At 38.0% G+C, this 21,971-nt stretch overlaps 1 protein-coding gene across 1 annotated transcript in view; it reads right to left on the bottom strand.

Annotated features, from left to right (window-relative positions):
- LOC121423248 (collagen alpha-1(XII) chain-like) overlaps positions 1–19,321 on the bottom strand; it is a 35,730-nt gene extending 16,409 nt beyond the window's left edge. The window contains exons 1-12 of the mRNA XM_041618569.1: positions 19,028–19,321; positions 16,981–17,262; positions 15,451–15,720; positions 14,748–15,014; positions 14,171–14,425; positions 13,351–13,602; positions 9,497–9,751; positions 8,287–8,538; positions 6,068–6,322; positions 4,860–5,111; positions 2,641–2,895; positions 1,270–1,521 (exon numbers count right to left, since the gene is read on the bottom strand). Coding sequence (XP_041474503.1) covers positions 1,270–1,521; positions 2,641–2,895; positions 4,860–5,111; positions 6,068–6,322; positions 8,287–8,538; positions 9,497–9,751; positions 13,351–13,602; positions 14,171–14,425; positions 14,748–15,014; positions 15,451–15,664 — 2,509 coding nt within the window. The 5' untranslated portion in view covers positions 15,665–15,720; positions 16,981–17,262; positions 19,028–19,321. The remainder of the gene's footprint in view (positions 1–1,269; positions 1,522–2,640; positions 2,896–4,859; positions 5,112–6,067; positions 6,323–8,286; positions 8,539–9,496; positions 9,752–13,350; positions 13,603–14,170; positions 14,426–14,747; positions 15,015–15,450; positions 15,721–16,980; positions 17,263–19,027) is intronic.
- Between the last annotated feature and the right edge of the window lie 2,650 nt (positions 19,322–21,971).

Here is a 21,971-nt window from a genome sequence, read left to right as displayed (position 1 = left end):
ATATGCATTTTAGATCTTGGGGTTGCTGGTTTTTCCATTACGTCAAACTTCCCTTTGAAACAATACCGCAGTTCGGATTGCGAACTGCGGTGTTGTACCCCATTTTCCGTTTGGATCTCCTAAAACTCATTTCCAAGCCCTTATCAACCGCGCTTGGCCAAGTAATCCAAGGGTAATCCCCGTTGTCTCAATTTCACCCCCACAGGCCAGTATACGAGCGTTGAGCAAAGGACGAAAAGATAAACAACAGCTGCGCTATTACGTAAGACTTCTCTGCCCGTAGTAGGACCATCGGAATGAAATTATTGTATTCCATATTTAATCACGTTTTCAAAGGCATATTGTATTCAGTAACCCAATGTTAGTCCATTTTCGAACGAAGAAAATCGACCTCAGAATAAGGAAAGTAAGCGAATAAAAATGACGGCATGCTTACAGGGACCGCACTCAGTGCTGCGCATGCATCTCATCGTGTGGCCCCCTGCTGTGACTGTATATGCCGGGCTGTTGTTTTATCTCCGGACCAACGTCAAGAAACGGGTGTTTTGATACTTAAATTGCTTTCTTGAGGCAGTTATGGCTGGAGAAGAGAATTGATGAGAAGGGGAACTGGGGTATATTGTTCTCAAATGGAAGTTTTTTGTTATGATAGTCGTGGTTGATTGGATCAGTAGCAACTCTTTGTAAGACAAGCCCCTGGACTAGTGTTAGATGGATCATCGTTGTGATCAAGACTGAGCATGTTGAGAGAGATACATATAGCATTGTCAATGACCTGAGACAACTAGACAATCAAGTGAGACTCTGATTAGGTTTTTAATTCTTCTCAGTCATAGACATAACTAATATTTGATCTTGGCTGCACATCATTTTCATAACTGGAAAAAAATTTAATAAAATATGTAAGGCATACTGATTACTATGAAATGAAATATGAAGAATGATTTAAACAAACATTTATTTGTATAACAAGTGGAACGCCTCTGGCAGTCTCCCCTGCATTACGCGATTTAATATAGCAGCAGTGCTAACTTTGAAAATTACTATTAAATAATCGTTCACAAAAACACCATTCCCATAATTTATGTACAGAGAAAAATAAACTTGAATTGAAAAAAATATATATTTAAAGTGATGAAGACAAGGAATATATATTTATATCAATAACATGATTAATCAAAGTAGTAATGCAAATATGGGAAGGTCTAAATATTCATAACAGCTATTTACAATCTTTTTCCGGTATGTAGACAAGCTAAATATACCAACCTATTGTAGCAGAAGCTGAACCAATTGGGATGGTCTGTCCGTCCACTGTAGTACCAAGAACAGTTATTGTGTACGTTGTACCTGGTTGTAGACTATCAATAACTGCCGGGGGTACAGGTGAATTGATAGATCCAGTGTGTAGGCCATCAGCACTGACAAAGTCTATGCGGTATGTCAAGGCATCTGTTATCTCTGTCCAACTTGCGCTGATTGAATTTGGAGTTGTTTCAGTTATTGTAACTTGTGTTGGAACTGCAAAAAACAAGATCACCAAGATGCATTAGCATATCTGTAACTTCTGGAGGTTTTCATGGTGAAGCAGAAAGAGTGCAGCATTTTCATGGTAAACCATGTATTCTTGAGTGGGCATGTGTTGTTCTTGAAAAGGACCACATTTCAAAACAAGTGGAATGCCTCTGGCCGTCTCACCTGCATCAAGCGATTCAACATAGCAGCAGTGCTGACTTTGAAAACTACTATAACTCGCACAAGATGTTCAGTGATACTTGGTTACTCTTATTTCCACGTTTTATGAACTAGACCAATACACTTTACAGAGATAGGATGGTAATTCAACAAATACCCCCAATGTGGCCAAAGTTCATTGACCTCACATGACCTTTGACCTTGATCATGTGACCTAGCTGAAACTTGCACAGGATATTCAGTGATACTTGATTACTCTTATGTCCAAGTTTATGAACTAGACCAACATACTATTAAGGTTATGATGGTAATTCAACAAATACCCCCAATTCGGCCAAAGTTCATTGACCCTAAATGACCTTTGACCTTGATCATTTGACCTGAAACTTGCACAGGATGTTCAGTGATACTTGATTACTATTATGTCCAAGTTTCTTGAATCAGATCCAAAAACTTTTAAAGTTTTGATTGTAATTCAACAGATACCCCCAAATTGGCCAAAGTTCATTGACCCTAAATGACCTTTGACCTGTGACGTGGAACTCATGCAGGATGTTTGGTGATACTTGATTAACCTTATGTCCAAGTTTAATGAACTAGGTCCATATATTTTCTAAGTTATGATGACATTTCAAAAACTTAACCTCAGTGTTGCAGATGCCAGAGGTGTGGATGTCAGTACACAAATAAGGACATAAGGGGTTTGCTATATACAATAAAAGCGATTACCACTCCTGCGGCCAACAACTGTCTCATTCACTCATGTGTGGATGTCATGTGTGGATGTCATGCGACAGATGGACCATCCATTATGTCTTTCAGAGGGCCTATCATGTTGATAGTGGATGAATCATACTTATCATACGAGATAAAATTTCTTCTGGAATGTATTTTTGTGATTTTTTTTCCTTTGGATTTAGTAACTATTATTTAGGGAATATTTACCTGTAGTAGCGGTAGTGGTACCAATGGCTGATTGCTGTCCTTGGTTAGATGTTGAACGTACTGAGATATCATACTGAGTGGCAGGAGTAAGTCCAGTAAGGATGACGTTGGGGCTGGTGCCTGAGGAAACCACTTGTTGTGTTCCACCTGGTGCAGTGTAGGTTATCTCGTAATTTATGTTGTCTGGCAAATTTGTCCAGCGAAGAGCTATCGTGTTTGGTGTTACCGAATCCACAATAACCTCATTCAGAATACCTACAATTTAAATTTATATCATTCTTATTTGTCATTCACCTGCGCTCATCAAATTATTTGAATTGACCTAAACATTGAAGAGATAATTGCGCCAACCTTTTTTTGCTTTCAACGCCAGATTGATAAAGGGTTAATTACAAAAAAAAAGAATATGAGTGAGTCATCAAATGGCATGAGAAAATCAGAATGAAGGCAATGAAATTATACAAATTCAAAAATGATTAAAAACAATGTAAGCAGATGACACAGATCAAACTCTCCGGCAAAGTCTTGAGGGTACCGCTCATCGAACGAGATGAAATCAGAAACTGTTGAGTATCCTATATGGATAGTGAGAGCCAACAGACTTTCCCATCCCTCAGACTGGAGTTGGCCTCTTATCACTCCCACTCGTGAATTTGTCATGAAAAGCCTCAGAAGGTTGAAAATGGTAGTCAAGCCAACATTTAGCTTGGTAAATTTCTCAAGGACGCAAAAATCTGCTTTTAAAGAAATCAGCTCCTGGGTCCCATCTCACAAAGAGCTGTGATTGATCTGATCAACCTCAACTATGGCAATCCACCAATATCATAAGTTTTCATCCAGGTAATTTCCTCAACATTCCTTTCCAAACTAAACGAAGCTCACTGGAAGGTCACGATAATGAAGCATGCATGAATATACCTATTCATAAAACGTTTTTAACAGACATATGCATTTTAGATCTGGGTTGCTGGTTTTTCCATTACGTCAAACTTCCCTTTGAAACAATACCGCAGTTCGGATTGCGAACTGCGGTGTTGTACCCCATTTTCCGTTTGGATCTCCTAAAACTCATTTCCAAGCCCTTATCAACCGCGCTTGGCCAAGTAATCCAGGGGTAATCCCCGTTGTCTCAATTTCACCCCCACAGGCCAGTATATGAGCGTTGAGCAAAGGACGAAAAGATAAACAACAGCTGCGCTATTACGTAAGACTTCTCTGCCTGTAGTAGGACCATCGGAATGAAATTATTGTATTCCATATTTAATCACGTTTTCAAAGGCATATTGTATTCAGTAACCCAATGTTAGTCCATTTTCAATTTCGAACGAAGAAAATCGACCTCGGAATAAGGAAAGTAAGCGAATAAAAATGACGGCATGCTTACAGGGACCGCACTCAGCGCTGCGCATGCATCCCATCGTGTGTGGCCCCCTGCTGTGACTGTATATGCCGGGCTGTTGTTTTATCTCCGGACCAACGTCAAGAAACAGGTGTTTTGATACTTAAATTGCTTTCTTGAGGCAGTTATGGCTGGAGAAGAGAATTGATGAGAAGGGGAACTGGGGTATATTGTTCTCAAATGGAAGTTTTTCGTCATGATAGTCGTGGTTGATTGGATCAATAGCAACTCTTTGTAAGACAAGCCCCTGGACTAGTGTTAGATGGATCATCGTTGTGATCAAGACTGAGCATGTTGAGAGAGATACATATAGCATTGTCAATGACCTGAGACAACTAGACAATCAAGTGAGACTTTGATTAGGTTTTTAATTCTCCTCAGTCATAGACATAACTAATATTTGATCTTGGCTGCACATCATTTTCATAACTGGAAAAAAATTTAATAAAATATGTAAGGCATACTGATTACTATGAAATGAAATATGAAGAATGATTTAAACAAACATTTATTTGTATAACAAGTGGAACGCCTCTGGCAGTCTCCCCTGCATTACGCGATTTAATATAGCAGCAGTGCTAACTTTGAAAATTACTATTAAATAATCGTTCACAAAAACACCATTCCCATAATTTATGTACAGAGAAAAATAAACTTGAATTGAAAAAAATATATATTTAAAGTGATGAAGACAAGGAATATATATTTATATCAATAACATGATTAATCAAAGTAGTAATGCAAATATGGGAAGGTCTAAATATTCATAACAGATATTTACAATCTTTTTCCGGTATGTAGACAAGCTAAATATACCAACCTATTGTAGCAGAAGCTGAACCAATTGGGATAGTCTGTCCGTCCACTGTAGTACCAAGAACAGTTATTGTGTACGTTGTACCTGGTTGTAGACTATCAATAACTGCCGGGGGTACAGGTGAATTGATAGATCCAGTGTGTAGGCCATCAGCACTGACAAAGTCTATGCGGTATGCCAAGGCATCTGTTATCTCTGTCCAACTTGCGCTGATTGAATTTGGAGTTGTTTCAGTTATTGTAACTTGTGTTGGAACTGCAAAAAACAAGATCACCAAGATGCATTAGCATATCTGTAACTTCTGGAGGTTTTCATGGTGAAGCAGAAAGAGTGCAGCATTTTCATGGTAAACCATGTATTCTTGAGTGGGCATGTGTTGTTCTTGAAAAGGACCACATTTCAAAACAAGTGGAATGCCTCTGGCCGTCTCACCTGCATCAAGCGATTCAACATAGCAGCAGTGCTGACTTTGAAAACTACTATAACTCGCACAAGATGTTCAGTGATACTTGGTTACTCTTATTTCCACGTTTTATGAACTAGACCAATACACTTTACAGAGATAGGATGGTAATTCAACAAATACCCCCAATGTGGCCAAAGTTCATTGACCTCACATGACCTTTGACCTTGATCATGTGACCTAGCTGAAACTTGCACAGGATATTCAGTGATACTTGATTACTATTATGTCCAAGTTTCATGAATCAGATCCAAAAACTTTTAAAGTTTTGATTGTAATTCAACAGATACCCCAAATTGGCCAAAGTTCATTGACCCTAAATGACCTTTGACCTGTGACGTGGAACTCATGCAGGATGTTTGGTGATACTTGATTAACCTTATGTCCAAGTTTAATGAACTAGGTCCATATATTTTCTAAGTTATGATGACATTTCAAAAACTTAACCTCAGTGTTGCAGATGCCAGAGGTGTGGATGTCAGTACACAAATAAGGACATAAGGGGTTTGCTATATACAATAAAAGCGATTGCCACTCCTGCGGCCAACAACTGTCTCATTCACTCATGTGTGGATGTCATGTGTGGATGTCATGCGACAGATGGACCATCCATTATGTCTTTCAGAGGGCCTATCATGTTGATAGTGGATGAATCATACTTGTCATACGAGATAAAATTTCTTCTGGAATGTATTTTTGTGATTTTTTTTCCTTTGGATTTAGTAACTATTATTTAGGGAATATTTACCTGTAGTAGCGGTAGTGGTACCAATGGCTGATTGCTGTCCTTGGTTAGATGTTGAACGTACTGAGATATCATACTGAGTGGCAGGAGTAAGTCCAGTAAGGATGACGTTGGGGCTGGTGCCTGAGGAAACCACTTGTTGTGTTCCACCTGGTGCAGTGTAGGTTATCTCGTAATTTATGTTGTCTGGCAAATTTGTCCAGCGAAGAGCTATCGTGTTTGGTGTTACCGAATCCACAATAACCTCATTCAGAATACCTACAATTTAAATTTATATCATTCTTATTTGTCATTCACCTGCGCTCATCAAATTATTTGAATTGACCTAAACATTGAAGAGATAATTGCGCCAACCTTTTTTTGCTTTCAACACCAGATTGATAAAGGGTTAATTACAAAAAAAAAGAATATGAGTGAGTCATCAAATGGCATGAGAAAATCAGAATGAAGGCAATGAAATTATACAAATTCAAAAATGATTAAAAACAATGTAAGCAGATGACACAGATCAAACTCTCCGGCAAAGTCTTGAGGGTACCGCTCATCGAACGAGATGAAATCAGAAACTGTTGAGTATCCTATATGGATAGTGAGAGCCAACAGACTTTCCCATCCCTCAGACTGGAGTTGGCCTCTTATCACTCCCACTCGTGAATTTGTCATGAAAAGCCTCAGAAGGTTGAAAATGGTAGTCAAGCCAACATTTAGCTTGGTAAATTTCTCAAGGACGCAAAAATCTGCTATGAAAGAAATCAGCTCCTGGGTCCCATCTCACAAAGAGCTGTGATTGATCTGATCAACCTCAACTATGGCAATCCACCAATATCATAAGTTTTCATCCAGGTAATTTCCTCAACATTCCTTTCCAAACTAAACGAAGCTCACTGGAAGGTCACGATAATGAAGCATGCATGAATATACCTATTCATAAAACGTTTTTAACAGACATATGCATTTTAGATCTGGGTTGCTGGTTTTTCCATTACGTCAAACTTCCCTTTGAAACAATACCGCAGTTCGGATTGCGAACTGCGGTGTTGTACCCCATTTTCCGTTTGGATCTCCTAAAACTCATTTCCAAGCCCTTATCAACCGCGCTTGGCCAAGTAATCCAGGGGTAATCCCCGTTGTCTCAATTTCACCCCCACAGGCCAGTATATGAGCGTTGAGCAAAGGACGAAAAGATAAACAACAGCTGCGCTATTACGTAAGACTTCTCTGCCTGTAGTAGGACCATCGGAATGAAATTATTGTATTCCATATTTAATCACGTTTTCAAAGGCATATTGTATTCAGTAACCCAATGTTAGTCCATTTTCAATTTCGAACGAAGAAAATCGACCTCGGAATAAGGAAAGTAAGCGAATAAAAATGACGGCATGCTTACAGGGACCGCACTCAGCGCTGCGCATGCATCCCATCGTGTGTGGCCCCCTGCTGTGACTGTATATGCCGGGCTGTTGTTTTATCTCCGGACCAACGTCAAGAAACAGGTGTTTTGATACTTAAATTGCTTTCTTGAGGCAGTTATGGCTGGAGAAGAGAATTGATGAGAAGGGGAACTGGGGTATATTGTTCTCAAATGGAAGTTTTTCGTCATGATAGTCGTGGTTGATTGGATCAATAGCAACTCTTTGTAAGACAAGCCCCTGGACTAGTGTTAGATGGATCATCGTTGTGATCAAGACTGAGCATGTTGAGAGAGATACATATAGCATTGTCAATGACCTGAGACAACTAGACAATCAAGTGAGACTTTGATTAGGTTTTTAATTCTCCTCAGTCATAGACATAACTAATATTTGATCTTGGCTGCACATCATTTTCATAACTGGAAAAAAATTTAATAAAATATGTAAGGCATACTGATTACTATGAAATGAAATATGAAGAATGATTTAAACAAACATTTATTTGTATAACAAGTGGAACGCCTCTGGCAGTCTCCCCTGCATTACGCGATTTAATATAGCAGCAGTGCTAACTTTGAAAATTACTATTAAATAATCGTTCACAAAAACACCATTCCCATAATTTATGTACAGAGAAAAATAAACTTGAATTGAAAAAAATATATATTTAAAGTGATGAAGACAAGGAATATATATTTATATCAATAACATGATTAATCAAAGAAGTAATGCAAATATGGGAAGGTCTAAATATTCATAACAGATATTTACAATCTTTTTCCGGTATGTAGACAAGCTAAATATACCAACCTATTGTAGCAGAAGCTGAACCAATTGGGATAGTCTGTCCGTCCACTGTAGTACCAAGAACAGTTATTGTGTACGTTGTACCTGGTTGTAGACTATCAATAACTGCCGGGGGTACAGGTGAATTGATAGATCCAGTGTGTAGGCCATCAGCACTGACAAAGTCTATGCGGTATGCCAAGGCATCTGTTATCTCTGTCCAACTTGCGCTGATTGAATTTGGAGTTGTTTCAGTTATTGTAACTTGTGTTGGAACTGCAAAAAACAAGATCACCAAGATGCATTAGCATATCTGTAACTTCTGGAGGTTTTCATGGTGAAGCAGAAAGAGTGCAGCATTTTCATGGTAAACCATGTATTCTTGAGTGGGCATGTGTTTTTCTTGAAAAGGACCACATTTCAAAACAAGTGGAATGCCTCTAGCCGTCTCACCTGCATCAAGCGATTCAACATAGCAGCAGTGCTGACTTTGAAAACTACTATAACTCGCACAAGATGTTCAGTGATACTTGGTTACTCTTATTTCCACGTTTTATGAACTAGACCAATACACTTTACAGAGATAGGATGGTAATTCAACAAATACCCCCAATGTGGCCAAAGTTCATTGACCTCACATGACCTTTGACCTTGATCATGTGACCTAGCTGAAACTTGCACAGGATATTCAGTGATACTTGATTACTATTATGTCCAAGTTTCATGAATCAGATCCAAAAACTTTTAAAGTTTTGATTGTAATTCAACAGATACCCCCAAATTGGCCAAAGTTCATTGACCCTAAATGACCTTTGACCTGTGACGTGGAACTCATGCAGGATGTTTGGTGATACTTGATTAACCTTATGTCCAAGTTTAATGAACTAGGTCCATATATTTTCTAAGTTATGATGACATTTCAAAAACTTAACCTCAGTGTTGCAGATGCCAGAGGTGTGGATGTCAGTACACAAATAAGGACATAAGGGGTTTGCTATATACAATAAAAGCGATTGCCACTCCTGCGGCCAACAACTGTCTCATTCACTCATGTGTGGATGTCATGTGTGGATGTCATGCGACAGATGGACCATCCATTATGTCTTTCAGAGGGCCTATCATGTTGATAGTGGATGAATCATACTTATCATACGAGATATAAATTTCTTCTGGAATGTATTTTTGTGATTTTTTTTCCTTTGGATTTAGCAACTATTATTTAGGGAATATTTACCTGTAGTAGCGGTAGTGGTACCAATGGCTGATTGCTGTCCTTGGTTAGATGTTGAACGTACTGAGATATCATACTGAGTGGCAGGAGTAAGTCCAGTAAGGATGACGTTGGGGCTGGTGCCTGAGGAAACCACTTGTTGTGTTCCATCTGGTGCAGTGTAGGTTATCTCATAATTTATGTTGTCTGGCAAATTTGTCCAGCGGAGAGCTATCGTGTTTGGTGTTACCGAATCCACAATAACCTCATTCAGAATACCTACAATTTAAATTTATATCATTTTTATTTGTCATTCACCTGCGCTCATCAAATTATTTGAATTGACCTAAACATTGAAGAGATAATCGCGCCAACCTTCTTTTGTTTTCAAAACCAGATTGATAAAGGGTTAATTACAATAAAAAAAAGAATATGAGTGAGTCATCAAAGGGCATGAGAAAATCAGAATGAAGGCAATGAAATTATACAAATTCAAAAATGATTAAAAACAATGTAAGCAGATGACACAGATCAAACTCTCCGGCAAAGTCTTGAGGGTACCGCTCATCGAACGAGATGAAATCAGAAACTGTTGAGTATCCTATATGGATAGTGAGAGCCAACAGACTTTCCCATCCCTCAGACTGGAGTTGGCCTCTTATCACTCCCACTCGTGAATTTGTCATGAAAAGCCTCAGAAGGTTGAAAATGGTAGTCAAGCCAACATTTAGCTTGGTAAATTTCTCAAGGATGCAAAAATCTGCTATTAAAGAAATCAGCTCCTGGGTCCCATCTCACAAAGAGCTGTGATTGATCTGATCAACCTCAACTATGGCAATCCACCAATATCATAAGTTTTCATCCAGGTAATTTCCTCAATATTCCTTTCCAAACTAAACAAAGCTCACTGGAAGGTCACGATAATGAAGCATGAATGAATATACCTATTCATAAATTGTTTTTAACAGACATATGCATTTTAGATCTTGGGGTTGCTGATTTTTCCATTACGTCAAACTTCCCTTTGAAACAATACCGCAGTTCGGATTGCACACACACACATACACACCCACCATGACACACTTGCACCCTCATGCTTATGGTTTTTGTAAAATCAATAAATGCCTAGTTAACCCCCCAAAACAATGAACTTTAAGTATTTTTTTTGGGGTAATTGAGACCAATCCATGAATGTGTACCTGTAGTTGCAGTAGCAGTGCCAATATCTGTCTGTTGTCCAGTATTAGTGTTAAATGCCCTTACAGTGATGTCATACTGAGATGCAGGAGTAAGTCCGGTAAGGGTGAAATCAGTGGTGGGATGAAGAACCTGCCCCAGTTGCTGTTGCCCGTCTGGTCCAGTGTATATTATCATATGGAAAACTAGCGGACAGAAGGTCCTCGCTGCACGCGCGCACCCTTATAACACGCAGAATTCCCTTGCATCATACCCCTTTTTCACAAACAAATGTGTATCAAGGACAAGCGTTGATTCAGATAGAATTTCCGCCCCCCTGAAAAGAATGTTAATAACTTCTTCTATCAGATGACCATATTTTTTTTTACATTCAATTGGTGGAAAATATGGCACTTTATTACATTAAACTCACTAAAAACCATCCATAGTCAGGAATATGTATTTGGATAATGGGTTAGTGGGACATTTTTATAGTACCCGGGTGGATTACATCCATCGTCACATCGTTGGGTGATGGTATCAAGAATTTCCGCCCAGATTATAATAAAGGGCACATTATAAGGCAAATACTCATGAAAGAACCATGGAGATTGGTTAACAAGGAAATAGTGCACTTTTATCATCAAATCAGAGGAGATTTTCTTTGTGATACTGATGTCCGAAGAGCAAACCTACACTCGACGTGCATTCAACACATAGGGCTGGACAGAGCTTTTGTGTACGTCGGTGTGTTGTTCGAGTCACAGCGGTTTTCTAGCTCTTTCCATTGCAGTGCTGAACGTTTTATTAGGAATATATAAATATATATACCTTGTCAGTCCGAACTATGGATATAAATATATCAGATACCATTATTTTTGCCAACAAAAATCAATTTTATTCTCTGAATTGGATATGTATCTGAATGTTGTGACGGGTCCATTATGTATACGGGGGTGCATTCTAGCTGATCACTGCATTGGTAAGTCTGAAATTTAAGTTTGCTTATTCATTTCACTTTAAATGATGTTAAATGTAAGGAAAATTTATGAAATCGACATAAGATATTGCGAATTAACGCTGAAACATTATTTGCGAAGACGTTTTATCCCTCTGTAATGCTATTTCCCCCATAAAGCCGCAATGGAACATTCTGCACCACTAGTCATACGATGATCGCGAGGTCTGCATCGTCGTCTGCTATGTTTTTATATGTCCGGTATACTGTATGCAAGTTTTCGATATGTGATAGATACTGGTACCAGGGACAGGTGTCCAGGTGATGTCTACGGTGTTTGGTGTAACAGCACCCACTGTAACTGAGGTGTCAATACCTAGAAAAACAGCAATATTTGAGGACTATTTTTTAAAATCTTGGGCTAAAAACCAAGACCCTCAGAAAAAAATGATTAAATTAACTCTAATTTAACTGGCCTTTTTCAGATTAGGCTTTTACAGGTGGGAGGGGGGAGCAGGTAGCCAATTAATATGAACTTTGTCTTTAATGTCATATTTCTAATTTAATCAATACATCAAATTGCATGCAGATATATACAGTTGGGTTATCTCACAGATTCATGCACATATAAATGAATAGTGCACCTGTAGTGGCAGTTGTAGTGCCAACATCTACCAGTTGTCCACTGTTAGTAATAGCCCTCACTGTGATGTCATACTGAGATACAGGATTTAGTCCGGTAAGGATGGTGTCAGGGGTGGTTGACAAAGCCTGCTGCACTTGTCCATCTGGTCCAGTGTAAGCTACCTGATAAGTATTGGTATCGGGGATAGGGGTCCAGTCCAGGGCAATTGTGCTTGATGTAACTGGGCCCACATTGACTGACGTGCCAATACCTGGAAGAACAGATAATTGTAAGAACTTAAACAAACTTAAGACAAAAAACTTTAGAAGCATCATTTTTATCTTGTCTTAATTCAAAAATCTTTATTTTTAACAGAGAAGAAATTTCTCTCTATTTCACTTTTCACTTCCAATAAGATATTTCATAAAATAAGAACTTGCCTTTTACATAAATCTATTTTCTTCTGTGGCCCAGTATTTTGGAATTCTTTGCCAGTTAATTTGAAAATTTCTTGTTCATTTCATATTTCCAAACATAACTTTAGAAATATATTAATGATAATTGAACCCATTCGTAAATATTTTTATAAATAATTTAAATCATACCACTTGTGTCTCTATGTCTTTTTAATGTTTTCTACTTGTTCAATATATTTTGTGAACTATTGATATTAATAATAATAATAATAGCCAATTTTTATAAAGCACTTTTCCCAGAATGGCCCAAAGCGCGTTAAAGCATATTATTACCCCGGTCATTGGATTCATTTCAATCAAGCACGAAATTGTCAATTAATTTGGGTTGGACGTATTATATTGAAATTTTGTCCTTCTTGGCTGCTTCCCTCTCCATGCTTTTTTTTTCTTGTAAACTTATTATGCCTTTGATGATATGTATTCTTTCATCCTCATGCATTTTATCATATGTTCATCTTATGCAGAGAGAAAAATAAACATGAACTGAAAAAAATGTATATTTAAAGTGATGAAGACAAGGAATATATATTCATATCAATAACATGATTAATCAAAGTAGTAATGCAAATATGGGAAGGTCTAAATATTCATAACAGCTATTTACAATCTTTCTCTGGTATGTAGACAAGCTAAATATACCAACCTGTTGTAGCAGAAGCTGAACCAATTGGGATGGTCTGTCCGTCCACTGTAGTACCAAGAACAGTTATTGTGTACGTTGTACCTGGTTGTAGACTATCAATAACTGCCGGCGGTACAGGTGAATTGATAGACCCAGTGTGTAGGCCATCGGCACTGACAAAGTCTATGCGGTATGTCAAGGCGTCTGTTATCTCTGTCCAACTTGCGCTGATTGAATTTGGAGTTGTTTCAGTTATTGTAACTTGTGTTTGAACTGCAAAAAACAAGATCACCAAGATGCATTAGCATACATATCTGTAACTTCTAGAGGTTTTCATGGTGAAGCAGAAAGAGTGCAGCATTTTCATGGTAAACCATGTATTCTTGAGTGGGCATGTGTTGTTCTTGAAAAGAACCACATTTCGAAAAAATGTGTTATTTTTGTCTTCAGGAGAATGAGCAAACGTAAAAAAAATCTATATACCCTAACACGGTTCCCTGTGCACAGTGCGTTGCAGAGTATGTCTCCGATTGGCTGGAAAAGTCACGATACGAAGATATGACGACCTAATATATGACTTGCAGACGTCAGAGTTGTTGATGTCAGCACACACATACGGACATAAGGGGTTTGCTATATAGTGACAATTATTACCATTCCCACAATGCCGCAACTCTAAACCTTACTCATATGCAGATGTCATGTGACAGATGGATCATCCGTTATGTGTTTCAGAGCGAATCGTGTTGATAGTGGTTGAATCATACTAATCATAATAGATGACATTTCATCTTGAATGCATTTCCAGTGAGTTTTCATTATTGATTTATGGAATATTTACCAGTAGTAGCAGTAGTGGTACCAACGGCTGATTGCTGTCCTTGGTTAGATGTTGAACGTACTGAGATATCATACTGAGTGGCAGGAATAAGTCCAGTAAGGATGATGTTGGGGTTGGTGCCTGAGGAAACCACTCGTTGTGTTCCATCTGGTGCAGTGTAGGTTATCTCATAATTAATGTTGTCTGGCAAATTCGTCCAGCGGAGAGCAATTGTGTTTGGTGTTACCGAATCCACAATAACCTCATTCAGAATACCTACAATTTAAATTTATATCATATTAATTGGCCTTCACCTGCACTCATTTACATTATTTGAATTGACCTAAACATTCAAGAGATAATCCCAACGACTTTTTTTTTCTTTTCAACACCAGATGAGTACAGGGTTTATTACGTTCGAAAAAGAATATGATTGAGTCATCAATTTTAAACCTGAGTTTAATTTAAAACCGACTTCAGAATACGGGCCATGGTTTCAGACTTTGGTACCATTTTGGGCTGCATAACACTACTAAGAACCATCGACATAGCCTTCAGATTTACAAGGGTCATGATTGAAGATAAATTGTGTACAGACCTGTTGTTGGCGTGATGCTTCCAACTTCCAATGGTCCACCACCCGGGAAAGCCACAACTCGAATATCATACATTGTAGCTGGTGTGAGTCCAGTTAGTGTGGTTTGGGTGTTTTGTGGTCCATTAGAAACTATCATTTGTTGCTCCGGTTGAGTAGAGCCAGTAGGCCTGAATAAAACCTGGTAAAAAGTACTACCATCTATCGCTGTCCAGGAAAGTGTAACCGTGCTATCTGTAACTGAATCCAATGTTACCGTCGTATCCAAACCTGGTAAAAACATTGCAAGATAAAAATAAGTCTCCATCCAACTAAACTCAACAATGTAGAGCAAAGAGTAAAATGTAGTTTTATATGTACATGTAACCTAGATGGACATACTTTCTGAAGAGAAAGAAATACAAAAGAAATCTACGAACAAAGAGCTATCAGAGAGGCCTAGGAAATCCCTCTGACCACCCCCTTCTTCTTTGAGATTGATGGCTTCCTGTCAATTTTATTACTGAAACTTTGTGTTTCACCTTCCCTCTTAGAATGTCGTACGACTACAATCCGTATTGATAATATGACATTCCATTCTAATTGATAGCTGTGTCATGCAATTATCAATCAGCATACCTCTCAATCACACACATTAACCCACACTTGCACCTTCATTTACACCAAAACTCAGTGACTTCATTAATTTATGTTTCGGATCACCTACCTGTTGTACCTACAGCTGATCCGACGTTAAATGTATTTGTGCCGTCTGTTCCTAGCACTGAGAATGTGTATGTTGTCTGTGGTTGAAGACCAGGCACAACAACAGCTGTGTTGCCATTCCCTTCTGGGTTAAATGAGCCAGTATGCGAACCATCGGCACTGATGTAAGAGATTAAGTAGTCTGTAGCTGCCTGGTTAAAAGTCCATGAGAGCATTGCTGAATTTCCAGTTGTGCTGTCCACAGTAACGCTGCTAGTACCTGGTAGGCTATCTGAAATGACGCACAGTCAGTGTTTCACAATTTACTTTGATTAACTGATACCAAAGCTTAGAACACTAAAGATTTAATAGCGTTTCTCTCAAAGACAATACAGGTAAAAGATTGTTACACCCGGGTTAAGTACATAATGCTCATGGCTGTCAAATGTAACTTTTGAATTTTACTCAATTTATTCAGAATTTATAATTATCATTTTCAGCCTTGAATTTCTTATTTGCCATGAATTTGCTATGAATTGAGCTTTATTGAACTATTCTGAGACACATGCTTGTATGACTAAAATAAAGTTAATTCTATTTCTAAAAAAGAAAATATAGGAAGGCGAGTGGTAAAGCTTTCATATACCAAGTACCACCAATTCTTCAGTTTATGAAATATCACCCCCCCCCCAATATAGTGCGTATTTAACACAATTCTTCAGGGTAGTGAAAATATTGTGTTCCCTTACAGAGTGAATAGGACAGAATATTGTTCATGCTTAAGCAAACAATACAAAGAGCTAAAGATGACAGAAATGCACGGGCACAATGACAGCAGTTGTCTAAATACTCCAATCAAACGACTTACTCTTTGCATACATAATATGCATTATTATGTTTGATGTCTTATTAAATTTGGTACAATAATTTTGTAATTCCTTTTTTTACTAAAAGGGCATGGAAGAAGGTTCATATTCACTCAATCTTTACCAGCAGATGGTCAAAACCTAAGATTCTCTTGATTCTAACACCATTATGGCTAAAACTACTTGACCAGTATACCTATTGTGGTCCCACCATCACTTGGTTAAATAGTATGATGGTTTAACTATCACTTAGGCTAATTCAGATAGAGGGTCTATCATTTCCATCAGGTTTGATTAGTATTTTGCATTTTGTCAAATGAGAATTTGGTTCATAAACAGCTCAACTAATCATATACACTAAACTGGATATTACTACGATGTCTAGGTCATCATTAAAGCGTAGCATGTTCTACTGTCTGCCCAGCACCATTTCAGCACTTCATGGCACTCAATCCAACTAGTGGGTCACTTTAATCATCATCCCTGTATAACTTCCAGAAGGATTGTTGCATCAAATTATAAAGTAATATATGCTCATCTATACTTTCTTTCAATGTTTGATATTTCTTTTTTTATTTTTGATATTTATATGTCTTTATTTATTATTGCCAGTGGAGGGTAAATTTTCCATATTTTTTGTATACGGATCAGTAAAATAGATCTGAATCTGAATCTACAATTCTTACTGGTTGTTGCTTCATCTGATCCAACAACAGAAGCTTGATCTGTATTCGTCAGTACATCTCCAACGATTGCTTCAACAACAGCAATGTACGGGGTGTCTGGTGTCAAGTTCTCAAATAATACAGATGTGGTTCCAGCATTGACACTTTGTTCATATTGCTGTAAGCCATCCTCACTGAACAGAAGAACCCTGAAGGAGTCGGCAGCGATGCCATCAGTCGACCAGAGTACCTCCAGTTCTTGAGCTGTAACAGCCCCAATATTCACAGTTCCAGCAACAGCAGCTGTATGGTTTATGAACAAATCATGAACAAAATAAAAAATGATGATCATAATAATGATGTTAATGCAATGAATATTAACCAGTTGGAGATTAAACCTGCATATATATGAGGGCTGGAGGACTAAAGAAAATAACTGTTATATACCAAAACTATTCAGTCTTTAATGGGTTAATATTGACAAAAAGGATAACAACATGCAGAGCCCGGAAAAATTTTGCAGGTGCTACCTATAGGAAACCGAACAGAAATAAATTTTGGGGTACGTGACATAAACGTAAGTGTTGTTATTTCAGCTTCTGGACGGGTAATAAGGTACGATGCTGCTATATTCGTTTTCAGTCATTTTTATTAGAAAATGCAGAAATTTTAATATATCTGTGAAAGAATGGTTTAAGATCGATTGAGCAAGTATAACACAATCGTGAATTCATTTGGATAAGCTGAATGCATTCTTTGCCATTTCTGGTATTTTCACATGCATTTCTGCCATGAATCAGCCAATAACAACATTTCAGGCCTTTAACTGAGAAAATATATATATTTCTGATAGCCTCGATTTTTCTTTTTTCATATCCATGACTGGCAACTATTCAGGAAAAGGCCAAGCGCGTACTATGCGGTAGTTAGATACGACTGCACAATGATAACAATGATAACACTTATTTACCCAGGGTAGCCACTTTAAGCTGTAATTTGTTTTTCCGGCACTCCCTGCATAACATAATATGTTATTATTACCCTTCTCCGTTCTCATACGTCGAGCGCCTGACAAGAAGGCAGAAGGTCCCATTTTTAAAGTCTTTGGTATGACTCGGCCTGTGATCGAACCCAAGACCTCCCGTCCATGAGGCGGGCACTCTACCACTGAGCCACCATGTTTTTCAGGTGCTCCCACAGGCCTAATTGACAAATCACCATCCTCCTGCTTTCATATTTGTTCATCCTTAATTACCTCTTCGTCTCTGCTTTCCTATTGGCTCAACCTTAATTACTTCTTTATAATCAACCTGGTTATGTACCCGATTTGTCAAGTAGGGTACATAACCATGTCGTTATCATTCCTGCTAACGACCAGAACACGCTGGTCGAAACGTCATTAATAGTTCTTTTCAGAGCTAACATACAATCAAGAAAGAATAACAATCAGTCCTTTCAGGGCTACACACATGGTGTTTACGGTAAAAACTTCCATTATTTGCAAAGTATGTGACCATCTACACCAAAACCAACAAAAAGTGTCCAGGGAATGTTCTCTGTAAATCGCCAAAATAGTAATTTGATCTCTATAAAGCAAAAATTTGAGAATTCATTTATCTGAAAGAACAAGACTTTTCTTCATGCTATCAAAATTTGAAGTTCTAAAGTTGAATAAAAAAAAAAGATACAAGAAGTTCTTTGGCACTATTTTTTCAACAAGATTGCTCAGAGTGCACGTCTCATGCTTGAGTGAACCCAGAATTTCATCCCTTGTTTTCTCAAGACTCATTCTTCGAAGCTCTTGCTGAATTTCCTTTGCATTCAATCAAGCACTTGTGACGGTTATTTTGTTGATCAATTTTGACAAGTAACACATCATTATCATTATTAGGGAGTGCTGTTTTAAACATAAATAAACATTCTCAAAATGAATTTGGGATGACTTACATGTATTGTAGATTTTGGGGTGACTGGTTACATATATATCGATAGCTTATATTCTTTATGATGTTTTCCCTTAAATTTTTTAATTCAAATAATAATAGGAAAAATTTCCAAATGCTCTTACTTGGCGGCACAACGGTGAATCCAGGGAAGTTGCTTGTAACAGGTTCAATATTGGTAAGAACGCTCAAGTCATAGCTAGTAGCTGGTTGAAGACCACGTATAGCATTACTGGTAGCACCTTGGGGTAGGACATTTTGCACAGAAAAACCCAGATTCACATTGGAAGCAGACACCAAGTAGTCAATAAAGAAGTCATTTGGTGGAAGGGGACGTTCCCATGTAAACAAGATGGTAGTTGGGCTGAGCGGATACAGGAGTACGTTGTTTGGTGGTTTAGGTCCTAAAGAAGAAAATCCCCAAAACGATCAAGTTAGAATTTAATTGATTTATATAAAGTACACAAAACATTTTAGTCCAATTAAGTGTGCTTCAGAGAATATAACCAGTTGTTGTGCGTCCCAACAATCAATTTCAGAAAGTCATTAGGAAAAAATTACAAGCACAGTTTCATCAATTTTTCGTATAAAATGTTAAGAAATACTGTAGAGAACAAAATAGAAGACGATTACAACTACTGAATTTATATCCTAAGTGTATTCCAAAGACAAAAAAGAAGGCTTCAAAAAGATAAAGTGTCCGGACACCCCCCCCCCATCCTATATGATAGAGGTATTTAATAAGATTAATATAATCCTATTCATTTATAAACCCTTCCAGTTACATCTATACAGTGTACCACAGAAAAAATATTGTCATCCCTCAATAATCACAATAATTCATATGCAATTCCCCCTTCCCCAAGGGTAATGGGTGAGTGTTCACATGTGGATGATTTAACCCTGGTTTAGATATTGACGAAATCACAGCCATCCCAGCTGCAATCCAACATCGACGCCTTGGTTCAATGGTGTAACTCTAATGATGTTGTTCCGAATGCTTCCAAGTGTAAAGCCATGCAGCTCTCATTTCTTCGCCTACCACCACCACCAATTATACTTTGACATCAACTCAAATACACTAGAAGTTGTTTCATCCCTGAAACTTCTTGGGATCTCGCTTCAGAATAATCTCAAATGGGATGAACAAGTGAGTCGTCTGATCTCCTATGCCGCTAGAAGACTTTACATCTTGACCAAGCTTCGGAGAAATGGTGTGAACGCCAAAGATCTTGCTATCATATACAAGATGTATATTCGACCGATGCTTGAATTTGCGGCTCCTGTCTGGACATCTGGCATCACATGTGACCACTCTGCCTGCATTATTGAGCGTGTTCAGAGAAGAGCTCTTGGGATTATCTCATACCCGAACATTCACTATGAACACGAGCAGGAATTGCTCTCGTTTTACTCTCAATAAAACGAGAGCCACTTCTCCCGAAAAAGTGTCTCTTTTTGAACTATTTTTAACGGATTTTCATCTCAAAATTTTCGAGAGAAAAGTTAGTTTTTATGATCCTCTCGAAGGCCACACCTAGAATTTAATGGCCGTTTGGCCCTGAATGGCCCAAGCGAATCACTTCGCTGATGGGATTTACGATCCTACAGGGAGTATCCGTTCCCTCTCGATCGTGGCCACTAGTGCGCTTAATCTCAGTCCCAGGCTTTCATGAAATTAAAAATAAAAGTGCAGGCTTATGCAGTGAACTGTACATAAAAACCGATATAAAAAAAATTATTAGAATAAGTTTGAAATTGAAAAGAGCTTTTGATAGACGGTGTTCTGCAGCATCCTTTGGCAGTATCACGTTTGTGTTGTTTTATACTTCTACGGATCTGAAAGGCCCAGAATTTTGTGGCACCGTCGAACAGGAAAGAAAATTGTGCTGTTAGATAGTGGCTGTTCTCATATCTGAAATTTACTAGGAAAACTCTTCATCATAATTGTCTTCGAATAGTATCATATCACAGCATGACTTCAATAATATTTCATGAATTTGTAAATGTTATTATAACTTTATCACATTTTAAATCAATTACTGTTCTGTGCTATTTTCCACAGATCCCTGTAGAAAGCGTAATGGCAAAAAAGGGTTAAAAGTTACAGTTGATTTTTCTTCAGTTCTTGTAAATTGAAAAAATAGATGCAAAAAAAAATACAAAGTATACCCAAGTATATTTTTGCTTTGTAAAGTACATACTGCATGCATTCATCGCATCTGTGGCTGAACAATCATTATTCGCAGCGAATAAAAAAATAAAGGAAACATTAGCTCAGACATCACCCTAAAGAATTATTACTCCCAGTTTTCACCTATTCGTTTTATTTTCAATTTTAAACAAAGTCAACAAAGTTAATGAGCGTACAGATGCAAATCATCGTGTTACAGCAAAGCAAACTCAATACAATAATCTCATATCAACATTTTCATAAGATAAACCATAGAGCTATTAGAGAAGGAGAACCATCTTCCAATTCCTCTGTTAATCCTTTGTTATTGCTTCCTTCGGGCGAAGGAACGATATCTGACATCAATCGGCGAGCCGCCAGGCCAAAGTTAGAGCACGCTTACATAACGCGATAAGCCCCCTCGTAAAATCTGAGGTCAGAGATTTTTTGAAGGACCCTGCGAGGCACCGCCGTAAACAACGTTCTCCCACATAACTTCCCCCTAGCTCAGTTTTTTTTTCAAAATTGAAACACGACTTGCTGTTCTTCTAACATCCATATCTCTTCGTACGGATTCCTGATGTACGTCTTTTATGTATGGTTGAACTTCTGAGATGATCCCCTGTGCATACATACCAAATACGGTGCAATCTGAAATGACTCAACAAAATTACAAACGGAGGAAGTTAGAGATTGGTCATTTTAAGTATGTCTGATTTTCTTCCATGGTTAAATCTTTTCCTACCCGTACCTGTTTTAGAAATTATAATAAGATGAAAGAGCATATTTTGAGCTAAATTTTCATGCCAAGATCATTTGCAGGAGTACAATAGAATCGACAATATAACGACGAATCTGCGGGACATTTCTCTGGCGATTGTCGCATATCGTGGAGT

This window comes from Lytechinus variegatus, chromosome 10 (assembly GCF_018143015.1).
Source record: "Lytechinus variegatus isolate NC3 chromosome 10, Lvar_3.0, whole genome shotgun sequence".
In the NCBI taxonomy this organism is placed as follows: Eukaryota; Metazoa; Echinodermata; class Echinoidea; order Temnopleuroida; family Toxopneustidae; genus Lytechinus; species Lytechinus variegatus.
The sequence above is the reverse complement of the archived record's forward strand: the minus strand, read 5'-3'. Positions and strand labels throughout refer to the sequence as shown.